Here is a 17524-nt window from a genome sequence, read left to right as displayed (position 1 = left end):
AGTGTGCTTAGTATTAATCAAATAAAAGACTGCCTAAGTGTACTTAAAGAGTGTACATTTGCATGACTGTTCACATGAACCACATGCAATCTTATGTTTGCGCTATGTAGTTACATTTAGTCTGGAAGAAAATATCCACTGTATAACAAATAACAAATTTACCCTCCCAAAGCTGTTGCCACAGTTTGTCTTCACTGGAATTATTGAAATAGTTGGAGAGGAATCAGGATTCCTTCATGTCTTTAGTGGAAACTTACTAAATTTGACAATAGGTCTATACGTTAGTTTATAAAGCCAATGCTAATATACCAATCTATTTAAGCTAAAATCTGATTGTTACTGCAAATATATTATAATTTATACATTAAAATATATATAATATTAAGCACACAGGTAATGCAATGAAAGGTCATAAAAACATACAAAAAATACCACATTTAAATAATGACAAAAACTTAACATAGCCTGACACTTTGACTGGTTTAAAGTTTTTCAATAAAGTATAGGCTATATGACAGGTGATAACATAATTTTTAATTAAAAAATTAAACATAAAATAAAAGGCTATAAGCGTATTAATTTTCTCTGTAATTCTAATTTAAATTCAAACTATAATATTTATTATAATTTCCTTCTTTTCCTTCAAAATTGACTAAATTCCAGGCAGCGTGTGCAAAGCTGTTATGAAGGGAAATGGTGGCTATTTTGAAGAATGTAAATGTAAAATAAAAAAAATAAATCATAAAATGGATAAAATATTGCCTTCGTCATAACGTTACATGACCACGGTCGTTTCTACAATACACTACAATAAACGTAGTACTGTAGGAGTCGGATTTTTAGAACGTTACAGTAATTCTGTAATGTCGCTGCTGTGCTGTCCAAACTACAAATACCAGCATGCAACAGAACAAAACATTGCCTCCCCCTCGACTCCTCAGCATGGCTTTTTGGCACTCCCCAGCGGGGGATTGGTGCTGAAAGGCTTCATTGTGTCGGGGATTGAATGGGGGAGTTTGCGTTTTGTGGAAGTCCGTCTGTTATCATCCACACAGCACGGATTAACTGGCCTGCCCGAGTCCGAGCCATGCGCGTTATCATGCCGCAAACCTCCAGCGGTGCATTTATTGTGCATGATACAGATAAATGCGTCCAGCTTCAGAGCCGCTGCCGCTGAGTGAACGATGCTCAACAGCTCCGAAAAATGCACGGAGGGCCCGACAGATACGGATTAACAATGTAGGGATGCTATTGTCGAAGTCTCGCATCTGATACAGAGCGCTGCGGGTTTGCATCGATGGAGAGGGTGTCTGGTCACCTATAAAAAGCCTGCACTATCTTTTTTGGTTGCTTTTTGCCTCTTGATTACATTTTGGTGCTGAATACGTTTTTCCAAAGGGTTTACCGTCGCTGGGCATCAGACAAAAAACATGGGGAACGCAGAAAGTATGGATGCTCAGCTCACAGATTTCAGGGCGAGGGGCAGCAAACCCCCTAAACTGCCCATGCCGGACCCGGCCGAACTGGAGGAGAGATTTGCAATCGCACTGGTAATTTTCACTTATATCCTCAAAAGCCATATCGATGTAATTGTATCATGTGCACAACTAGTATGGAAGCTGGCAGCCCACGCCAGCACACGCGCACGCCTCTATTGTGTGCGGTTGGCAGTGTGCATTGCTTTGATGCTGTTTGCGCGAGCATGATAGCTACTAATTGCAGGCGCGCGGCACCTTTATTGTGGATTCCTTTGGGTTTTTCCATTTGTTTTAGCGTCACCAGAATTGTGAGCTGGCACACACACTTTCTTATTGCGGTGATTATGCATTCATGTATGATTGAAGGAGTCTGTTCCTAATCCAGTAATCGCAACGTGCTCCGTAGGCCACTGTGTTCCCTGCATTTGCTTTTAAATGGGATTCTTTTAGGTGCTTTAACATGAGCAAAAACCCATGTGGCATCAAAAGTAAATGCACTTATTTAGATACAGATAGAGCTACGATGTCAGTATGGTCTTGTTGGTTGAGGTTTCAGCCATTGGCACAACCTGTCTGATTGTTGTCTGTAATGGGGTCTGAAATGCTCCAGTTTGTCAGGAAGGGCTCTTCAAGATAATGTCTTGGGGGACATATATGATAGCTATCCTGTGATTTAATTCTCTCATCAGAGTCCAGCTTGCAGTCTATTAAAATTACATTTGGAGTGGTACAAATTTCTCCCCAGAGACCCTAAATTTCCCTTCGGAGATCAATAAAGTGTAACTACCTGTCTCTGTATTGCTCAATTGACTTTGATCAGACCTCTTTTCTTATTGATATTTGCTGGTCCTGTTCATGTCTGAAATACAGTGCCTTGAATTAATGTGACGGATTCAAAACCACATTCTTTTGACAAGCTTTACATGTGTATTTCTCAAAGGTCTTTAATCAATGCACTTAGAATAGGTTATCTGTTGCTTATCTCCCTTATTGGATTTTCAGGGTGTCCTCCAAACAGACACGCATCATTTGCTTACATTAGAGACCTGCTTTCAGAACACTCAAGATCTAATCAGTGCATTGAGAATCAAAAGTCTGCAAATCAGCATAACTGCTTCATGCCATGTGTGCATCGTGCATGTGTGTGGGCATGTCTGTCTGTTTGTGTCTGTGTTTGTGCCTGAGAGAGGAGAAACGGAGCGGGGGGGGGAGTGAATGCAAATCGTTTAATGCTGCCTCGTTTTCTCAGATTTGCATCACAAATTCTGTCCCAATAGAGTTGGCTTTTGCAGCGCAAGTCTCTTCACCCTCTTCCACATGTTGGGCACCGCTGCGGTGTTTTCATTTGATGCTCAGACTGTCTGATTTCCAGAGCTTTTCTCTCATTAATCATTTAATCAAACTTGGGCTTGGCTTATTATGCCCAAATAGAAGAACAGAAAGTATCAAGAAAAATGCATGAGGAACTAACAGTATGTTGCAGTCAGTTATCTTTGATGGGCTCAGTTAAAGTAATTTAAATATTTAAATTATATTACCTAATATTTGTACAAAATAAGCATATGTGGCCCAAGCGTGTAACAAAAATGCAATAACCCCAATGGAGACATTTTTCACTAAATTACATGGTAGATAAAAGAAAAGGTTTCATACTGGGTTTCTTTCCTTAAATCTGCTTGTCTTAAAGAAATAGTTTACCCAAAAATATGAACACCCTCAGGCCAACCTGGATGCAGATGAGTTTTTTAATTCAAACAGTTTTGGAGAAATTTAGCATTATATTTGATACAGTTACAGAAAAAATGGATAAACAAAACAATAATCCACAAGTTATCCTCACTCCAGTCTATCAGTTAATGTCTTGGGAAGTGAAAAGCTATGTGTTTGAGAAATATGGAGCGAAATACGCACAGATTACTGTTTAGATCACTGTTTACAAAGCAACCCACACGCACTAATTTTATACTTAATATACTAAAAATTATTCGAACCCATTTCAAAATAATTGAACAAAATAATCCACTTGAACCCATCTTTCATAAACTAGTACACTCAAGTGTACTACAAGTGGTAACTGAATACATTTTTTAAATACAGAGATGGTATTAAAAGCACATTTTAGTTCATATTTGTGGTGTCCCAAAATGGCACAGTTGAGTACACTTAGATGATCTTAAGTACTAAAGAATCATTTTTAGTATATTAATTTCAAAATTAGTGTGTGGAAATAGAGCAATTTAAGTACTTTTTTTTCACCTGGGAAAAACTGTTCTAAACAAAATGCTTGTGAATTTGGATTAACATTTTATTGGTGGAAACACTATTATAGATTATGGACTGGTATTTTGCCCAGAACTGACAGTTTCAAGTGACACATTAATAATGGTTTTGTTTTTTACTTCACAAGGTGTTAATTGATGGTCTGGACTTGTGTGGATTATTGTGATGTATTTATCAGCTGTTTGGACTCCATTGGTGAGCAAGTGATATAATGTAAAATTTCTCCTAAATCTGTTCTGATGAAGAAACAAACTCATCTACATATTGGATTTTTAGCCAGTTTCCATTTTTGAGTGAACTATTCCTTTAGTGAGCCACTGTTATGAAAGTTTCATTAAATTCATACTTTTTTTTTTTTAATGCTGATGAAATTCTGTATGCAATTGCAGATATTTATATTCTGTATGATTGTTGCAGAGAATGTGGCTGTTCTGAAGATATTTAGTCTGTTTAGATTTGAATCCAGATTTGAATTTAGATGAGAGATGGGATAAAATAGTAAACTGGTTATACACTGCTGGTGACGTCTTTGCTTTTGAACAGCTTGCAAAGAAAAATCCATGATGTCTCAGGAATTTCAGAGACTAGCTATTTAGCTTTTCATCACTTGTGTTTTTGATGAACATGTTATGTACAAAATGCCTTCAAACGTGTGATGAAAAAGAATGTTAACTCTCTTTTTCTGTCTTTCTCAGAACTCTATGAACCTTCCTCCGGATAAAGTGAGGCTTCTTAGACAGTATGACAATGAAAAAAAATGGGAGCTGATATGTGATCAGGTGAGAGAGTCTGTTTACATGCATTCTGCATAATGAGTCTCAGATAAGCCAGAAAGCAATTTTACAGAACTGTTATATAACCATATCTTAGTCAGAGGTTGTTACAGCTGTCTTTTTTCCTTTTCATGGAAAATTCAAGTCTTTATTATACCCTAAATATCTAAATTATCAACATGCTGAAAAACCTGTTGTATAGAATCTACTACATGCCTTTTTCATCTGATTGATAGTTTATACTTTTTAGCAAATATAAGACCTTTTATTATAATTCTAAATCCTCCTTTAGGTTGTGATACATGTGTCTTTTTGCTGCGAAATCTTATAAACCGTAAGAATTGTGATATTTCCAGAGGAAAATTTACTTACTGGACTGAAGCAACTTGATTATCAATGGTTTTTTTTTGTTTTTGAAAAGAAAAAAAAATGTAGTAATAATGATGAAATGGTAGAGAAATCATATTAAATTGTCAGTATCAAATATGAAAAATCAGGCTTTTGAGGGATTTGTACATCCCTTAATCATCTTTGTATTGATTGACATTATATGTTTTGCCCCCCAGAATAAAAAAACTAGAGTTTCCGTTATAAACTAAATATAATACCATAATACTATTGGGAGATATAGAGTGACAACTGCTATTTCTGTGCATAAGTAGTCTGCTTTAATGTTATAAAGATCTCACTGATTTACATTACAATCAGAATTTGATCTTGCCTTTTGGGCATATAAATATCAACAACAGTTTTCTTCACATGTATCATAGTATATGTGCCATAAAAACATATTCAGTTTGTTATTATTATTTTTAATATGTTTTTGTGAGTTCAGTAAACTGTTCCATTTCAAATAAATAGTTTGGCCATTATTTTATGTCAGAAAAAATACTGTTTTAAAATAAAAAAAATGACAACCCATGTGCATGACACCCTAAATCCTCTTTGACTTTAAAACAATTATATTATGTCAAAAACTAAATTCCAGTTACAACATTCAACACAATATTGTTAATGTTTGATATTTAATGTGACATTGATATCACAAAAACCTCTGTAGCAAGAGCTCTTTTAGTCCTACCAAGTGCTCTGTTGTGGTTTCTTGGGTTTTTATTCAAAACAACAGACACTTGTGATCTGGTCAACCGATTAAATAACCACTGGAATACACTTGAGATTTCTCATTTCTATCCACTCCTTTACAGATCTATTTTTTGCGTGGCCCCATCAAAACTTTATTTTATTTGTTTTATTTCCTGTCAGCATCAGAATGCATAAGAATGATTCCAATAAAGCAGATATCTCTTTTATTATCTTTTACAATGACAGAAATCATATTTAATTATCCAGTGTTTTTTTTTTTTTTTTTTTTTTTTTAAAGTTGGTTAAATGACACTACATCTGACCTTTTCTTTTTGTTGCATTTCCTGTACACCTTTAAAACTTTAAATCGATCCAAGTTTAAAATGAGTACAGATATATAACACATAATACATCACCCTAATACATATCCACAGAGGAAAGTTTCTTTATTATAACAGCACCACTAAGTAAACACATTCTTTATTAATACATTCTCTCTACATCCACCGTATCATGTCACCATGGCTACACTGACGTAAGAGAAGGAGAACATGGCTGACTGTGGAAATGTTTGTTGAGGTGAAAGAGTGTGAAATGCCTGCTTTCTAAATAATGAATGATCATATCTCAATGATTTCCATGATGCTTTCAAGGTTGAAATGTGGTTCAGAAGTGATTGGGTAAAAGTGAGACTCTGTGAGGAGTTGAATGATTGGGAATTAGATCAGAGGATAACTGAACAGAAAAGAAGGTTTGCTTAGTTAATGTTTTATGTTGAAGTTGGGGAGGGGTTTGAACTTGCTTCAAGAGGAGTGTTAAATATGAATAATAGAAATATAGCATCACTTGTGTGTCTAACAGGAACGATTCCAAGTGAAGAATCCTCCCCATACGTACATCCAGAAGCTCAGAAGCTTTCTGGACCCTGCCGTCACCAGGAAGGTGAGTTCCTTCATGTATGCTGACTGTCTCTGTGGCTTGTTGTCTGCTATATTAATAGGCCACAAATATTTAAAGATCTAGCTCTGTAAGAGGTGATTATCATTGTGCCCTTAAGCAAGGAACTTGCAGTTAGTATTTAGTAGATAGTATGTACATGTATATTTTAAAGTAATGGAAAAAACACCATCCTCTTAAATTTAATGGCCCATCTAGAAATACTTATTGAAAATAGTCGAGTCATATAACACTTAAATAAAAATCATTAGAATAAAATTCCTCTAATGTAGGGCCTCTCAAACTGGAGTTGTAGATGGCATCAAGAGGTACATATTATAAATTAGGTTTTCTAAAATTTGGATACATGTTGATAGTTTCCTTCAAGGTTATAAGTGTAACAGCACTCTTGTGGTGGGTAAAAAAGATCATTTTCAAGATCATCAAGCTCAGAAACGATGTAAAAAATAAAAAAGTTACAAATATATATGAATGTGTGTACAATATTTACTTTCTGAGAAGTTGACAACTTGTTAGAAAGTATTTCACATTCATCATCAAAAAGTTGATGCTCAGAAGTGGAAATCTCTTCCTCTTGACAGAAATTTAGAAGGCGAGTTCAAGAGTCTACTCAGGTGCTCAGAGAGCTGGAGATATCTCTTAGGACCAATCACATTGGGTGAGTCATATGTCCAATGAATCAACCTCAATGTAACATGAATTAAGTTCATTTTAGAACCGTGAAAGGTTTCTTTTGAGGTTTTCAGTCAGAGAAAGGTTATTAAATGTTTTGTTCTTCACTTAGGTGGGTGAGAGAGTTTCTCAATGAGGAAAATAAAGGGCTTGATGTTCTTGTGGAGTACCTGTCTTTTGCCCAGTATGCTGTCACGTAAGTAGTTCTTTTGCTCGTCAATCTTAATTTTTGTCTTGTCTTTCCTGCTGTCTTTCGCTTACCACATCAGAACACTTTTGCTAGGGGTTGTCACAACAGTCGACTTTTGTTACTGAAGTCTTGTCACCCCTCACTGCTAGGTTGCTTTTAACAAAAGAAAGAGGGGTGATGAATAAAATACGTGCCCCATTTAGCTTTGACAGAAGGTTTGACGAATAGAAATGTTTAGGTTTATATTTATATAAATTAGTGTGAAAGCAAGATCGAATACGATGAATTGGAAAATTGTGAAAAACTTTTTTTTAGCATCTTGTGACGTGATCACCATTTTAACTTAAGTACCTAAAGTTTTATATAAACTGGGGCTGTCAGTTTAACGCATTAACTTAATTGTTTATGAAACAATAACGTAATTAAAATATTTTAACGCAGTTAACACACTAGCCCTGCCCCAGGCCTGTACGTCATCTTACATTTCATATAGTTGACTGTTGACAAATATGATGCAGGGCAATAACTTCATAAATGCAGTTATGCCTTATAATTCAAGATACTGGGACAAAAAATCCCCCTGTATAAGTTTTTGTCACGTTTATATGACATAAGTGAAATCACACGAGCAGAGAGTGCTGTTTATGTCTGAATAGTGAAATAGTGAATAGCAAATGTGATTTTATACAAGAGTTCAGTAAATAAGAATATTGTTATATTTTAAACATAATATTGTATGTTTTTGCTCAATTTTGACTACAAAAATATTACCAATAAAGTCACAGCAGAACTGTTGTGCTTCTGTCAGTAACGTAGTGGTGTTTAGTTTCTGAATGAATCCACGTTTTGAACGAATCGTGTGAATCAATGATTCAAAGGCCATTCATAGAGAGAGTCGTTTACTTAATTCCTGAATCAGCTGTTTGAATGAATCGAATGAATGAATGACTCATAAAGGCCACATACATACTGCAAGTTTCAGGAGTGACAGCCGCATTTAAATGCGGAAGTGAGTCCCGTAATTACCGTTCCATGTGTGTACGGAACAGCAGTCTCTCCCGCATTTGTAACCATAGCAACATTTTGGCATCATGCGGGAGTGAATAAGAATTTAGCCGTTTGGTATCTGCCATTTTTTTGGCTAAAGACTCTCTTTATCCGTCAATTTTAACTAAACTACAGCTGATAGACATGTTGTGTTTTGTTTATGCTCGGGAGGCTGCTTTAGAGAGTGCTGTCTTGCAGTGTTGCCATGTTCTCATATTTACAAACACTTTTAGGCATGTTTTTTTGGTCTTAGCTCTTAAAGCTAGGCACTTTATGGAGTTAAAGTGGTCTGTTGCGGACATGAGATATAAGATTTTTTTGGAGTTATAAATCATAAAGCATTTGGGTGTTTTTGTGCTTGTCCTCGTTTGTTTTTGTTTTTTCTATGAAGATCTGGCAACACTGACACTTTACCACAGGGCTCCTGAGGGCAACTAGCCCCGTGTCATAATGTGCTAAGGTTAAGACTTTCACTGATATTTTCTTGCATCTCACATACAGACTAAGACACATTTCTGATACGTCATTAACAACTAGTTGTTCAGTTCAGTTCCGTATACACTGCATAGAATTTCTGTAAATGCGGTTGTCACTGCCTGTATTTTTTGGGAGTTAATGCGGTTGTCGAATGTGGTTGTCACATATGTATTTTAGTGAATGCGATTAAGGAGTAAAAGGTGAACTGACAACCGAATTTATCTGCAGTGTGTACGTGGCCAAAGACACCTGCTGGCAGTTTTAGTTTCTTCTTTAGAGGATCATTTCATTTATTATAAAAATAAATAAATAATAAAAACATTATAGGGATACTTCACCAACAAAAAAAATCTGTCGTCATTTACCCAGATTTAGTTTGTGAATTAATTAATTAATCGCCGCACCATGTAATTAATTGACAGCCCTGATATAAACATGTACATGTTAATTTTGCAACAGGGTATTTTTCATTATATTTGCTCTTTAATAAGTAGTTAAATTAAATATTGCGGGAGTTCAAGTGTGGATTGATGCTGAGCCAGGGGATTGGGCATGATAGGGTCTAATGAAACTCTGTATGGGTGTCTTAAGGTGTAAGTGAAGAAAATAAATGGAAGTAATGTTAGTGCTTCTAATAAAGAAAGGATCAATAGCCAGCCTACCGAATAAGTGTAGCAGGATTAGAAGCTGACTTTGGGGATTTAACTATATGCCTGGCTAAACAGATGAGTTAAAAGTGTAGACTTAAATAGTTTGTCTGAACAGATTCCAAAGGCTAAGAGCCATGTAAGAAAATTCTCGTCTTGTTTCTTTATTTAGTTTTGGGATCTTAATGAGTTTGTGAAGTAGTAAAATGATGAGCATGTCAGATGAGAGGGATGTACAAAATGTGCAGGTCTCAGGACCAGGATTAGAAACCACTGGAATAAACTATTAAGAACTTTATAAGCAAGCAAAAGCTTTTATAATATATATTTATATATATGTGTCAAAGATTGTAGTACCTTATTTCTTGGATCATTTGGTCCAATGACTAAACAGTTGTGTGTGTTATGCAAAACAATGAAAACAAAAGACTGTGTGTCCTAATAATATTACTTGAAGGAAGCATATACAAGGAAAACAACACTGGGCCTAAAACGAAACCTTGTGGCATACCATATTTTGCTGTTGTTTGAACAGTTGTCCTTTTATGTATACACACACACACACACACACACACACACACATACATATATATATATATATACAAGGGATATCAATCTGACAGGTAGGCGCTAAGCCAGGCCTGTCCACAAATGCCAACAGGATTCTTAAGCTTGTTCAAAAGAGTGGTTCTGTAAAAGCAAGCCATAATAGTATTAGCAGTGAAATACCAAATTTAGAAGACAAAAGTCAGGTAACAAATAACTATTAAGTGTGATGGAGCCTGGTATGTGACTGAAACACATTTTCTCAGCAAGGAGGAGTTGGGTACACACAGTGTTTTGCCGTACTTTTGACATAGTGCACAATCTATACATCATTTTCTGTTTATGCTTTAAACACTCTTATTCTCTCTCAGATTTGATGGAGATGTAACAGAGAGCACCACAGGTGAGACTTCTGTAGAGACCCCTTGGAGCAGGTCTATAGAAGATCTCCATGGCGACAGCAATCTACCATCACCGGTCAGCGGCAGCAGCATACCACGATCCACACGGCACTCCATTAGGTAGATGCGTACAAACAGACACAAGCACATTTGTGTTCGTTCTGAAAATTGGAATATATTTTTGCAAGACCGCCCTTAACATTGTAGTGCTTTTTTCAGGTCTAATACTTTGCCCAGTCGTAGAACTCTGAAGAATTCACGTCTGGTGTGTAAAAAAGATGACGTTCATGTCTGCATCATGTGTCTCAGAGCTATTATGAACTACCAGGTAAGCAGATTGTGAAATTTTTATTTTTAAGAACACCTGAATTGAAAAACAGAACATAATTGTTTTAATCTCTTTTCATTTTTTCCCTTTTCTATATCACACATTATTCGGCTGAAGTATGGCTTCAACATGGTTATGTCCCATCCCCATGCTGTAAATGAAATTGCTCTGAGCCTTAACAACAAAAACCCCAGGTAACCACACACATACCAGTATGTATTGGTTTCTCCTAAACAACATATATGTGAAAACATTAATCATTGCCCTCAAACGTTTCTCCAGTTTCTGTGTTTAAACCTCTCGAACGGTTGATGAGAACTCTCTTATCTGTCAAGGCTTTCATCCAAACCCTTAAGCTATTACATTTGATCAAAGACCTTTCTTAGAAGGGCTGTTCTTTGGAAACTTTAGCTATAAATAGAAGAATTGTCTGTCAGTTGTGCTGATTAAGGTCAATAGTAGATAACCGTTTGTAACTAAGACTGTTCCCTGAGACCATGATACAGAATCTTTCAAAGCCGTTAAACAAAATTTAATGAATAGCTCCTTGTATAGGTGGGATAATTCCTCTGTAATTTGCCAACCATAAAACCAATAGGACCATTTGACCTGCCCCTTGGAGATTTCTTGATTGGTTAGGGGTTGTATCTGGAATTCTTAATTTTTCCTTGGAATGTTTTATCAGAGTTTGTAGCACTAAGTATTTTTTGCAGGTTTGGTTTCTTGATATAAGTGTCCTTTTGTTTGCATTCTGCAGGACCAAAGCCTTGGTTTTGGAGCTGTTGGCCGCTGTGTGTTTGGTCAGAGGAGGACACGAGATCATCCTTGCTGCTTTTGACCATTTCAAAGAGGTAAGAAAGATATTCTTTCTTCCATCATTTTTGATGTAGGACTACATGATATTGGAAAAAACTGGCAATGCGGGATGAGGTTTTTCTGCTGTATATATTGTGATATAAAAAAAATAGGTAACACTTTAGAATAGGGAACACTTATTAACTATGTCTTTTCCCTCAATAAATTCCTAATTTGCTGCTTATTAATAGTTAGTGTGGTAGTTGTTAAGTTTAGGTATTGGGTAGGATTAGGGATGTAGAATAAGGTCATGTAGAATGAGGCATTAATATGTGCTTAATTACTACTAATAAATGGCTAATATTCTATTAATATGCATGCTAATTAGCAACTAGTTAAGAGACCTTAAATGAAAGTGTTACCAAAAAAATACTGGAATTTTCACCAGATAACTTAAATAACTATGTTTAGAAGTTAGTTGGTGGATTTAGGGAGTTATTTTTATATATATATATATATTTAATTATAATAATAATTATTATTATATAATCTTTTTTTTTTTTTACTCTAAAGATTTTTTTTGTGTATGCAATCCTTTCAGGGCTGCAAGATTTTTTTACCAAAGAAAAAATAACTCAAACCTCTTTCAGTAACTGTCTTTCCACTAAGTTTTGAGTCACATTCCCACTGTTTTTGCCTAATTCAGTATGACTATAAAATAACTATACTATTATAGATTATGAGGCTGTGATATTATCAGAAAAATATTAAATGATGATTAATGCTATAAAATAAATACTGTAAAATAAAAATCATGTAATAAGAGAATATTATTTTACTGAAAAATTTCACTAATATTTGTCATAATTTCATTTTCAAATGGTAAATTGTCAAGCTTTTATTTTGATGAGTTGCTGACAAATAAAAATATGTGCTGCCAGTTTCAGAATGACTCTATTCACAGTAAATGAGTCAAGCTGTTATCAGATGCTGAAATACTGTATCACGCATTACACGTGAGTAAATGCTAAGCTTGAAACTGGCAAATCATATATTTATTTAATTAAATTGCACTAAGCTATGATATCAATTTTATTTCAATATGTCATGAAGCCTTACTCTGTGAATACAAACTGTATTTTTATTCTATATTTCAAAATAGAGATCATGTCATAAGAATCCTATTTTTATAAATAGTAATACTAATATTGCATGAATTTTTTTTTTTTTTTTTTTACATCTTAAAACTGTCTCGGCCTGTAGACAGAATATTGAATAAAATTAAAATGATACATTTTACATAGCGAATGCAAGCAGTTCCTCTTTAAACAAACAAAACCAAAAAATATTTTTTATTTATTGTGTTCAATTTATATGGATGACATGCATAGTGGAAAATGTGTATACAGTACATATACTGGACAGAGGTAGATTGATGTAGCAGTTAGTTACAAATAGATTCACAAACTTCACAGGAAATACAATAATTAAAATCTGCAATACATCAATAATAAAAGAACATTTCTCACACTTTACAGATCTAATCTTGCATGTGTTTTTGCTGCTGCCTGTGAATGACAGTGTTTTGCTCATGGGTAATATTTCAGTTGTTGGGCTTCAATAATATTTACATTTCCTGATAATAACAAAGGAAATAACTGTTTAATAATTAAGTAAACTTAACCAGACCATAGATAATTAATGAATCATATGCATCAACACAGACTACTCTACTCTAAACAACTCAAAACAAAAAGCTACATTAAAGTACCAAAAAGCAGTGTTGTTTTCTGTGGGTTATTAAAATATAATTTGTCGTTTATGTCTCTCAGGTCTGCTCAGAATCCCAAAGGTTTGAGAAATTGATGGAACACTTCAAAAATGAAGACAACAATATTGATTTCATGGTGGGTCTATATTACCGAGTCCTTCCCCTCTCCTCTAGAGTGTCTTTTAAACTGACAAGCTCTCACTACTACTGATGTCAAATCTCATCATCACTCCCTTCATGACTCAGGTGGCGTGCATGCAGTTCATCAATATTGTGGTGCACTCAGTAGAGGACATGAACTTCAGAGTTCATCTCCAGTATGACTTCACTAAGCTCGCTTTGGATGACTATCTGGAGGTATGAAAACTGTTCATAGTACTTAAAGTATCTTCTCTTGACGCTCACTCAGAAACTCACTGCTGTTTACTGTCTCTGGGGTGTATTTTTGTGAACAGAGGCTGAAGCACACTGAAAGTGATAAACTCAAAGTGCAGATCCAGGCTTACTTGGATAACCTGTTTGACGTGGGGACGCTTCTAGAGGACGCAGAGACCAAAAACGCTGCCCTGGAACGTGTGGAGGAACTGGAAGAGAATCTCTCACATGTGAGTGAATACTCAAACACCACTCTGTTTTTTCTTGTCTCTTCTAGAACTGATTCCTTGTAGTTTCCTTTTAATTTTCAGGATAATATATTGAAGAGTTCCAATGCAAAAGCTGCATTTTTTTTTTTTGGTCAAAAATGAGATGCTGAGTGAATGCTCTCCACACATAGTATATGTTCATCAAGTACTTTTACTTCAAATGCACTAAATCCCAGCCTCAACCCATACAGAAGTACCAGTACTTGCATAGAAACCAATACATAGTAGCCAGAAAGAAATGCTCATTTTAAAGAATAACGTCAGACATACTTTTTGGCTTTTGCAACTGAACTCTTCATATATATATATTCTTCATATATATTTACATAATAAATGTATTTGAATTCTGCAGCATCTCATTCTGACTATTCATGTTGGCAGATGACCGACAAACTCTTAGAAACAGAGAATGAGGCCATGTCTAAAATCGTGGAACTTGAGAAGCAGTTGATGCAGAAGAACAAAGAGTTGGATGCCGTCCGGGTCAGTATCACACCACCTGACCTAGAATCCAGGGCCCGTATTCACAAAACATCTTAAGGCTAAAAGTAGCTAAACTTGCCAATTTAGGAGAAAATCTTAAAAATAATGGGCGTGTCAGTCCTAAATTTAGGACTCCTACATTTTTGCTCTAAGAGTATTTCACAAAGCGTTTTAGCACTAAAACTAGCTCCTTAATCTGGGAAACGTTAGGAGTAGTGAAGAGGACTCCTAAGTCACTAAGACCAAGCCACAGACTATCCTAAAATGGCTGTTGCCGGCAATCTGCCTCGGAATGTAAACATTTTAGAAATATTTGACGATAATGTGCTTTTAAAAAGGTATCGCCTTTGGTTTTGGAGGTTATCCCAACTCCAAATTTTCCTTTGATTATAGCCTTGTTTTCATTAACCAATTGACCTATCGGTAAACCCCTCCCCTCGAATGCAGACTAGCCAATGGCAGTCAAGTATCAGTTGCACGAGGAGCGGAACTCGGACATCTTTAGGTTTCAGTTATTGTGAATACGGGCCCTGGGCCCGTATGTATAAAACTTCTCAGAAATGCTCTTAAGAATAGCCTTAAGCATCAAAAAATTATTAATAAAAAGTAGAACTTTTCTACGAGTAGGAGACTTTTAGTAAAGTCTAAGATTGATTCTTAAGAGTTGACTGAGGTGATACTTAAGTGTTGTGAACTAAGGACTACAATGATGCCAACCCAAAATGGCTTCCCTCGACCTCTGAAACAGCCAATAGTGAGCCTGCTCCTATGAAGTCACAGCAGCACAACACCAGTCATTTAATGTGACTACAATAAAAGCATTTAATTACAACACTATTTAATATTTAATTGTATTTTTAAAAAATGCTTTGCATTGTGCAAATGTATCACAAATGATTACTGATGCTTTGAAATCCTTTTCTATTGGTATGTCTCCTTGTTTACAGTTGGAGCAATGATGTGAACATGAGTTCCATCAACAGCTCCAACAACTCCAGGAAAGCCCAGAATCCTCATAAAAGTGGCTTGTTTTTGCAACATGGTTTGACGGTCAGTTGGAAAGTCAATGAACCATATAGTAGTGGCTATATGGAATGTCATATAGTAGTGGCCAAAAGAAAAATAAATGTGTTAATTATTTTGTAAGCATATTGCATAGTTGCTTAGTCAATTGTTTTATTTATGATAATAATCCAATGAAACATGCCAAATTGTGCGGTCATCATTTTTGGCCATGCTGTCATACAAAGAAATTATGAACACATGCAAAAACAAGAGAGGACCAGCAAAATATTAATAATGTTGTATTCAGTGTCAATGTTGCCAATTTAGTGATTTTTGTCACTAGATTTAGTGACTTCCTCACCCCTTTAGAGACTTTTTTTTTTTTTTTCAAAAGCTTAGCAACAAAATCTATTTTTTGGACAAACCTTATTCCAAGAGTCTCCCACTGATCTATATTTATATCATCAGTGAACTCAAGCAACATTTAGTGACTGTTTTAGCTACTTTCAATTGAAAGCAGTTAGCAACACTGGTCATTGTTTTTTTTGGGGTTTTTTTCCCATTCATATTTTGATGGTTTAAGTGAAATGTGGGGTCATAAGAAATACCTCCACACATCACTTTTGGCCTCAGTTGTGTTTGGTGGGGTTAGTGCCACAATATTTAAGACCCTGCTCACTGTGTCATTACCGATGCATTGCTGCATTTTTCCAATTTTCCAGCAAAACAAATGTAATTACTACTTTCATTTCTACGGTGGCCGAGAAAGCTCAACGCGCTGCAACTTCAGAAAACAAATGCAAATAGAAAAAGCACCAGCAAATCAAGAAAACATCTTCATCAGTTTGACAGCAGGTGCTGCGAATGCTCACAACACAAACTAACAAAGAAACGCACTGCAAATGCTCACAACACAACCAAATAAAGATTTTTATTTGCAGCGCGTTTCTTTATTTGTTTGTGTTGTGAGCATTTGTAGCGTGTGTGTTGTCAAATTGATGTTGTTTTCTTAATTTGCAGGTGTTTTTTCTGTTTGCAGTGCGTTGAGCTCTCTCGGCCACCGTACATTTCTGCAGTTAGAGCATTGCTTTGTAGAGTGGAAGAAGTTATTAAGTTTCTTACTTGGTCACTTACAAAAAAAATACGTTATCTTGATGATGAAGTTTGTATCGTTTTATCAACTACATGTCATCATATAACTCCAATATGTCATATCTTCGTTGGAAAGTGTATGTCTCTTCCTCTTTGCTGCCATCTTGTTATTCCTAACTAGGTTAGGAGACCTCTCCAGCTCTCTTAAATGATTTAGGAGCTGAGACCAAGTCTTAAAACTTAGGAACCTTTATGAATCACTCTTATTCTTAAGTCTAGCAATAATAGTAAAATTACATCATTCTTAGAATTTTGACACACTTAAGGCAAAATTTTACTCTGAGCAGCTTTATACATACGGACCCAGAGCCCGTATTTATCACGCCTCTAAGAATTACTCTCAAGAACACTGCTAAAAATTGACTTAAGTGAAAAAAAAATTCTTGGCTCAAAGCTGCGCTTAAAATTTAGTTATCAATCATCTCAGTCGTAATTTAAACAAAGTGTAGGACTAAATCTTAAGTGTCAGTCTTTGAGATGATTCACGACACTTGCTGTGCCACAACCGGGATTTTGGATGACGACATACGTGTGGACCAATCACTGAATAGATTTCCTTAATTAAGAATATTCTCATATAAATTCACATTGAATGGATAAATTCCTAATAGGTGTTTATATTCAACACACATTTGACAATAAAGAATTTTCAAGAGAATACATTATGGCAAGGAAACAAAGCGTCATCACAACTCTATTTAGTGTGCCGATAGAGATAGTATCGTGCATCGACGATAGTCAGAGATATCACCTGTTGATGATGTCTTTGACGACAGAGAGACAACGATTATTATT

At 35.5% G+C, this 17524-nt stretch overlaps 1 protein-coding gene across 1 annotated transcript in view; it reads left to right on the top strand.

The window, feature by feature from the left end:
- Window positions 1-934: 934 nt before the first annotated feature.
- fmnl2b (formin-like 2b) overlaps window positions 935-17524 on the top strand; it is a 31080-nt gene continuing 14490 nt past the window's right edge. Inside the window, 13 exon segments of the mRNA XM_058778019.1 lie at window positions 935-1550; window positions 4454-4537; window positions 6476-6556; window positions 7153-7229; window positions 7356-7439; window positions 10522-10671; window positions 10771-10879; window positions 10997-11073; window positions 11637-11730; window positions 13507-13581; window positions 13692-13802; window positions 13901-14050; window positions 14471-14572. Coding sequence (XP_058634002.1) covers window positions 1431-1550; window positions 4454-4537; window positions 6476-6556; window positions 7153-7229; window positions 7356-7439; window positions 10522-10671; window positions 10771-10879; window positions 10997-11073; window positions 11637-11730; window positions 13507-13581; window positions 13692-13802; window positions 13901-14050; window positions 14471-14572 — 1314 coding nt within the window. The 5' untranslated portion in view covers window positions 935-1430.

The sequence above is a fragment of the Onychostoma macrolepis genome, chromosome 06 (assembly GCF_012432095.1).
Source record: "Onychostoma macrolepis isolate SWU-2019 chromosome 06, ASM1243209v1, whole genome shotgun sequence".
NCBI classification, from domain to species: domain Eukaryota; kingdom Metazoa; phylum Chordata; class Actinopteri; order Cypriniformes; family Cyprinidae; genus Onychostoma; species Onychostoma macrolepis.
Note: the sequence above shows the minus strand (reverse complement) of the source record. Positions and strands in the feature narration are given on the sequence as shown.